General features: G+C 40.3%; 1 protein-coding gene across 7 annotated transcripts in view; it reads right to left on the reverse strand.

Annotated features, from left to right (window-relative positions):
- Window positions 1-6,879, reverse strand: part of c6h11orf65 (chromosome 6 C11orf65 homolog) — an 86,301-nt gene extending 79,422 nt beyond the window's left edge. For 2 of the 7 annotated variants that reach the window (XM_043691853.1, XM_043691851.1), the window contains exons 1-2: window positions 6,820-6,879; window positions 3,365-3,506 (exon numbers count right to left, since the gene is read on the reverse strand). In XM_043691853.1, the coding sequence (XP_043547788.1) occupies window positions 3,365-3,399 (35 nt within the window). In that variant the 5' untranslated portion in view covers window positions 3,400-3,506; window positions 6,820-6,879. Of the gene's footprint in view, window positions 1-3,364; window positions 3,509-6,819 lie in introns of those variants that run through there. The other 5 variants (XM_043691849.1, XM_043691846.1, XM_043691852.1 and 2 more) reach the window with 5 other exon arrangements.
- Between the last annotated feature and the right edge of the window lie 1,217 nt (window positions 6,880-8,096).

Raw genomic sequence — 8,096 nt, forward strand, 5'->3', positions numbered from 1 at the left:
CATAGTATTAAGGGTTTGGCTGAGCAGGAATTTTCTGATTCAGTATTTGGATGTACCTACTAGAGAAGGTGCAAACTTGACCTACTCTTGGGAAATAAGGCAGGACATGTGACTGAGGTATTGGAGGGGGAGCACTTTGGGGAGCGACCATAATTCTATTAGTTTTTAAATAGTGATGGAAAAGGATAGACTGGATCTAAAAGTTAAAACTCTAAATTGCAGTAAGGCCAATTTTGACGGTATTAGGCAAGAACTTTCAAAACTTGATTTGGAGAAAATATTTGCAGGTAAAAGAATGGCTGGAAAATGAAGTCTTCAAAATTAAGGTAATGAGAGTTCAGAAACAGTATGTTCCTGGTAGGGTGAAAGGCAAGACTGGTAGGATAGGGAATGCTAGATGACTACAGAAATTGAGGTTTTTGTCAAGAAAAAGAAGAAAACATATGTCCGGTAGAGACAGTAGAGATCAAGTGAATCCTTAGAGTATAAAGGTAGTAGGAGTATACTTTAAAAGGAAATCAGAAGGACAAAAAGACGAGATAGCTTTGGCAAATGGGTTAAGGAGAATCCAAAGGGATTTTACAACTACAGTAAAGGATAAAAGGGTAACCAGGGAGAGAATAAGGCCCCTTAAAGATCTGCATGGCCGCCTATGTGTGGAACTGCAGAAGGTGTGGGAGGTACTAAATGAGAATGTTGCATCAATGTTTACAGTGAAGAAGGATAAGGAAGTTAGTGAATGTGGGGAAATAAATAGCGACATTTGTAAAATGTCCATATTACAGAGGAGGTGGTGCTGGACATCTTAAAATGCATGAAGGTGGATAAATCCGGGATCTGATCAGGTGTACACTAGAACTCTGGGAAGATGGGAAGTGATTGCTGGGCCCCTTGGTGAGATATTTGTATCAACAATAGCCATAGGTGAGGTGCCAGAAGACTGAAGATTGGCTAATGTGGTGTCACTATTTAAGGAAAAGCCAGGGAATTATAGACTGGTGAGCCTGACATTGGTGGGCAAATTGTTGGAGGGAATTCTGAGGGACAGGATTTGCGTGTATTTGGAAGGGCAAGGACTGATTAGAGACAGTCAACATGGCTTTGTGCATTGGAAATCATGCCTCATTATCTTGTTTGAGTTTTTTGAAGAAATAATGAAGAGGATTGATGAGGGCAGAGTAGTGGATGTGATCTCTATGGATTTCAATATGGTGTTTGACAAGGTTCCTCATGGTAGACTCGTTAGCAAGGTTAGATCACATGGAAAACAAGGAAAATTAGCTACTTGGATACAGAAGTGGTGGTGGAGCGTTGCTTTTCAGATTGGTGGCCTGTGACCAGTGGTGTGCCACAATGATCAGTGCTGGGCCACTGCTTTTTGTTATTTATATAAATAATTTGGATGTGAATACTGGAGGTATGGTTAGTAAGTTTACAGGTGACACCAAAATTAGAGGTGTACTGGACAGTGAAGAAGGTTACCTGAAATTACAATGGGATCTTGATCAGGTGGGCCAATGTGCTGAGGAGTGGCATTTGGAGTTTAATTTAGATAAATGTCAGGTGTTGGATTTTGGAAAGGCAAATCAGGCAGCACTTAATGCTAAGGTCCTGGGAAGTATTCCTGAACAAAGACCTTGGAGTGCAGGTTCATAGCTCTTTGAAAGTGGAGGTAGATAGGATAGTGAAAGGGGAATTTGGTATGCTTTCCTTTATTGGTCAGTGAATTGAGTATATAGGAATTGGGAGGTCATGTTATGATTGTACAGGACACTGGTTAGGACATTTTTGGAATAGGTTACAAATCACAACCCCAGGCTATCGTCCAGCAGGTGTATTTGAAAGCACTAGCTTTCGGAGCACCGCTCCTTCTTCAGGTGGTTGTGTAGCAGGACCACAAGACACAGAATTTATAGCAAAAGATTACAGTGTCTGTGGAATGAGTTAACATTTCAGCATGATGACTAATTCTGATGGAAAATAATTACCAGAAACATTAACTTTGTTTCTCTTTCCACGGTTATTTCCAGACCTGTATTTCTGTTTTTACTTTACATTTTCAGTAACCATGGTATTTTACTGTTTCAACAGGAACAACAGCTGATCTTCTTCAATATATTGCTGTGGGATCTTTTAATCTCGACTGAGTGTACACAAATTCTTCGTTTAATATCTCATTTGACATATAACACCTTCAGCAGTGCATTAGAATGTCACCTGAGATATTGGTCTTCAAGTTCAGGAATGGAATTAAACCCATAACTTACTGACTTGGAAGAGTGCTACCACCTGAGTCATGATAGACACTGCACCTCAACTGTGATGCATATTTTAGTGCAGTGAAAACCATAAAACATCAGCTTCTCACCATGCAAACTCATGCTACTATCATGAAGATTGCTGCATGCAAAGAAGGGGCTTGCAGGGTGCAAGAGTTATCCAGCAATCTGGCCTCCAATATACTACTTGGATGACAAAGGCACTGTCATAGGAGAAAGGGCAGTGGCTCTATTGAGCACCAATCTGCTGTCATTTCAGGAAGGAAGCCTGCCACTCCACCAGTGCCCTTGTTATTGATTGTTAGCAAGTCAGTACAGACGGCCGTCACGAATGCTGTGATGTAGTCCATAGCCAGGTCTCCTAGGGGCCAGAGTTGCTCATCAAACAGGCAAATGGGACTAGTTTAGTTTGGGAAACTTGATTAGCATGAACGAGTTGGATTAAAGGTTCTGTTTGTGCTGTATGACTCAAGGACTCTATCATCCTGTGGTGTCCAAATGAAATGGACTAAATCTAATTCTTTCATTATATTGAAGATTTAGTCACATCTCAAATTTAGCTTGACCTGATGGTCCTTAAACTAGACATTAATCTGGATGGCCTTCCTCATTTCAGACCTCCGTATTACCCTCAACATGACAGGTCCAAAACTGAGCACAATATTCTAAACGTGGCCTGATTGTAACAAGGAAGGAGTAGCATTTCTGTTTTTATACATAATTATGCTGGCACTATATTTAATTTAATTTCACAATAGTTTCACTGGTCCTGAATTGCTAATTATGACCCCAAGTTCTTCCTTTATGAAGTAGCATTGAGCATTGATTTCTGCATGGTGTGTACGTGCTTGCAGTTTTCTCTGTGCAAGAGTATGATAGAACATTTCTCTATATTAAAACATATTTGGCAAACATGGGCCCATTTGTCAACTTTGTGTGACTGGTTCAGTATTTTTTATTTGCAATGTCACATATTCCAAATCTGGGTGAGTCCCAACCTGGGTTATAAAAAGTCATAAATGTACTAGCATTATTTTAACATTACATTTGAACAAGATATTAAGAATTTCAAATCTGTCTCTTACCAGCCAATGTTTGTTTGTGCTATTTCTTCAGTCATTTTTTGTTCACTGTCAAGCAAGATGTCATTTCATTATATTTTCCTAAGTTTCCACTGTATTGGATACCTTATGAATCCACCAGCTAATTAAAGAATTAGCTTTACACCTACAATTTAATAAAAAAATACTGTAGTCACAATATGCCAATAATTTGAAATTAAATATAGCATATATATTCAAGAGCTCTTAATTCTATTTGTTCCTGTTGATAATTAGTATTAGACTTTATACAAATCTTAGTTAATTCTGGTTGCTTTTGCGACATTTTTAAAATAGTCTTTTGACCAAATATATTTAAATCTTATTGGTAAGCTCAGTATAATATAGCTTAAATACAAAGTGTTTCACTTGACTGATAATGAACAGGATAATATTTCTGCCTTTAAAGAATATATAGCAACAATCATAACTCAAGAAAAAAATTATTGGACTCATAGAAACATAGAAAATAGTAGACCATTTGACTCTTCAAGCTTGCTCCACCATTGATGATGGTCATGACTGATCATCCTGAGACCGTGGCACTGATTCTGGACTCCCCCACTATCATGAATATTATTCTTGCATCTACTCTGTCTGGTCCTGTTAGAATTTTATAGGTTTCTACGAAATCCTCCTCATTCTCCTGAAGTCCAGCAAGTATGATCCTAAACAATTCAAAACCTCCTCAGTTCCATTTTCCAAGGAATCAGTATAGTAAACCTTCACTGCATTCCCTCAAAGGCAAGAACATCTTCTCCAGATAAGGAGAGCTGAAAATGTGTTGCTGGAAAAGCGCAGCAGGTCAGGCAGCATCCAAGGAACAGGAGAATCAACATTTCGGGCATATCATCAAGGCCCTGTATAATTGCAGCAAGACATTCCTGCTTCTTTATTCAAATCTTTTTGCAATGAAGTCCAACATACCATTTGCTTTCTTTACCAGCTGCTGCACCTGCACGCTTACCTCCAGCAATTGGCGTACAAGGACACCTAGGTCTTGTTGCACATTCCCCACTCTCAGTTTATCGCCATTGAAATAATGATCTGCCTTCCTGTTTTTGCTACCATAGTAGATATCCTCACATTTATCCACCTTAATCTGCCATGCATTTGCCCATTCACTTATCTTGTCCAAATCACACTAAAACATCTTTGCATTCTTCTCACAACTCACCTTCCCACCCAGCTTTGTGTCATCTGCAAATTTGGAGATGCTACACTGAGTTCCCTCATCTAAATCATTAACATATATTGTGAATAGCTGGGATCCAAGCACTGATCCCCATGGCATCCCAGTAATTACTGCCTGCCATTCAGAAAAAGACTCATTTATTCCTATTCTTTGTTTCATGTCTGCCAACCAGTTTTCTATCCATTTTAATAGACTAGCCCCTATCCTATGCTCTTTAATTTTACATGGTAATTTCTTATTCTTCGACTTTGTCAACTTTGTCAAAAGCCCTCAGAAAAACTTTGTCCATGGGTCAATCAAATCAACTCTACTACAGTTACGTTTCTCAGAATTCCAGTAGATCTGTCAACATGGTTTCCCTTTTATAAATCTATGCTGACTCTATCTGATCTTACCACTGTTTTTCAACTGATATTAAATCTTTTAGCATGAACTCTAGCATCTTCTCCATTACCAACTTCAGGCTAACTTACCTCTAAATCCCAATTTTCTTTCTTAGATATCTTAGAACAGATATCTTAAATTAATCTAGTCCCTGGATGTAGATTTGCTTGCTGAGCTGGAAGGTTCAGTTTCAGACATTTCATCACCATACTAGGTAACATCATCAATGAGCTTCTGGATGAAGCATTGATGGTATGGCCTGCTTTTTATTTATGTGTTTAGGTTTCGTTGGGTTGGTGATGCCATTTCCTGTGGTGATGTTATTTCCGGTTCTTTTTCTCAGGGTGTGGTAAATGGGATCCAAGTCAATGTATTTATTGATAGAGTTCCGGTTGGAATGCCATGCTTCTAGGATTCTTGCATGTGTCTCTGTTTGGCTTGTCCTAGGATGATGTGTTGTTTCAATCAAAGTGGTGTCCTTCCTCATCTGTATGTAAAGATACTAGTGAGAGTGGGTCATGTCTTTTTGTGACTAGTTGATGCTCATATACCCTGGTGGCTAGTTTTCACAATTCTTGCAAGGTATTTTGTAAATGACATTAGTTTTGCTAGAAGGTCACCCATCAGCCTCCGATGCTCCAGGGAAAATAACCCCCGTCTATTCAGCCTCTCCCTATAGCTCAAACTCTCCAACCTTGGCAACATCCTTTAAATCTTTGCTGAAACCTTTCAAGTTTCACAACATCCTTCCTATAGGAGGGAGACCAGAATTGCATGCAGTATTCCAATCGTAGCTTAATCAATGTCCTGTACAGCCGCAACATGACTTCCCAACTCCTATATTCAATGCACTGACTAATAGAGGCAAGCATACCAAACGCCGTTTTCACTATCGTATTTACCTGCGACTCCACTTTCAAGGAACTATGAGCCTGCACTCAAAGGTCTCTATATTCAGCAGCACTCCCCAAGTCCTTACCCTTAATTGTATAAGGCCAGTCCTGATGTGCCTTTCCAAAATCTTACCTAAACTCCATCCGTCACTCTTCAGCCCATTGGCCCATCTGATCAAGATCTCAGATAACCTTCTTCACCGTCCACTCTACCTCCAATTTTGGTGTCATCTGCAAACGTACTAACTATACTTCCTATGTTCACATCCAAATCATTTAAATAAGTGACAATATCCAGTCGACCTACCACCAATCCTTGTGGCACACCGCTGGTCACAGACCTCCAATGTGAAAAGTAACCCTCCACCACCAGACTCTGTCTTTTATCTTTGAGCCAGTTTTTGCATGCAAATAGCTAGTTCCCCCTGTATTCCGTGTGATCTAACCTTGTTAACCAGTCTACCATGAGGAACATTGTCAAACATCTTACTGAAGTCTAAATAGACCAAGTCCACCACTCTGCACATTTCTTATTTCACTTTCATTTAAACATTTGGAGATCTGAAGTTCACGTCTATGAATAATAAACCTGCTTGTTAAATAAAAGCAGGCATTGGATGATTATTTCGGAACATGCTGCGATTAAGGTGAAAAGCAAGAAACTGGCACTAGGTAATGGAACCGGTGCAGGCTCGATGGGTTGAATGGTATAATTGTGGTTCATCGTAAAGTGCCACTGGTAACAAACCACAGATGAAAATCCCAAATTATGTCCATATAAAGGCAAAACAAGTCATAATTCAAGTCAGAAGCAAAAGGGGATGGACGTTGATTACTGCAAAAAATAATGCCTACATCCTTTTAGGAATACAACCCGGAATTCATGTATATTTCATCTGTTACTTTTTAAATTGACGTGAATAACTTTATCACGTACCCAGCTTTGGCCACGGTCCACAGGTACTTACCATCAACGTCTTTAGTTCGTGGAGCTGCTTCTTCACATTCAGCATGAGTGTCAGGTCGCTATGGTGACAGAGGAAGTGATGTATGGTCGCTATGGTTATAACGGAAGTGACGTCAGGCACAAGCCGTCGCCCTGGCAACAGTCAACAGGAGCCACGCTTTGCCTTTGTTGCGAGGGTTTTGTATTTCTCAAGAGGTTGTATTTCCAAAACTGGTAATAGTGCAGTCGTTTGTGTGTTTGAAGAAGAACTTTGCGTTATGGCTTTACCGTAAATTAAGCAAATTGTACGAACCCCCAAAAGCAAATTACGGCGTTTGATTGAAATCTGGAATAAAAATAAGAAATGCTGCAAATACTCGAGCAGCGCAGGCAGCATTGCTGGAGAGTGAGGATTTGCAGTTTTGATTGTCACCTTTATCCAACTGAGATTTCAGGAGATGGTATTTTTATATTTCTCTATATCAACTTGCTCAGATATTATTACACATCGCTGGAGCAGATGGGCTTGAACCTGGGCTTAGGGGTAGGGACACTACCACAAGAACCCCGAGAGCTTGAGTTTTGATGATAAGATTATCAACATAGAGCAAATGCTAAACATTTAATAAAGTTATATAAATTTCAATCCTGTCCAAAACACACTGGGTTAAAATTATGTTTCCACTCTAACAACACAAAATTAACAAGAGTAAATAACTCTTTGGAATTGAGTAATTTTGCAAAACATGATTATGATTCATCTCTAGGAATATCAAAATGTAACTTTTAGTCTAGGGATTGGATTTTACTGGTATTTTTTAAAAAATACCCCCTAATCTTTGTGCATGACTGTGCCCCTAGACCAGAGCTTCAATTTCTCTAGTCGTCCAGCATTCCCTACTCTATCAGCCTTGCCCTTCAGAAGGCGGCATACGTCAGATATACTACAAACCGACCGACTCCCACAGCTACCTGGACTATACCTCCTCCCACCCTGCCCCCTGTAAAAACGCCATCCCATTCTCCCAATTCCTTTGTCTCCGCCGCATCTGCTCCCAGGAGGACCAGTTCCAAAAACGTACAACCCAGATGGCCTCCTTCTTCAAGGACCGCAATTTCCCCCCCCCGACGTGGTCGATGATGCCCTCCACCACATCTCTTCCACTTCCCGCTCCTCCGCCCTTGAGCCCCGCCCTCCAACCGCCACCAGGACAGAACCCCACTGGTCCTCACCTACCACCCCACCATTCTCCATGTACAGCGCATCATCCGCCGTCATTTCCGCCACCTCCAAACGGA

The sequence above is a fragment of the Chiloscyllium plagiosum genome, chromosome 6, assembly GCF_004010195.1.
Source record: "Chiloscyllium plagiosum isolate BGI_BamShark_2017 chromosome 6, ASM401019v2, whole genome shotgun sequence".
In the NCBI taxonomy this organism is placed as follows: domain Eukaryota; kingdom Metazoa; phylum Chordata; class Chondrichthyes; order Orectolobiformes; family Hemiscylliidae; genus Chiloscyllium; species Chiloscyllium plagiosum.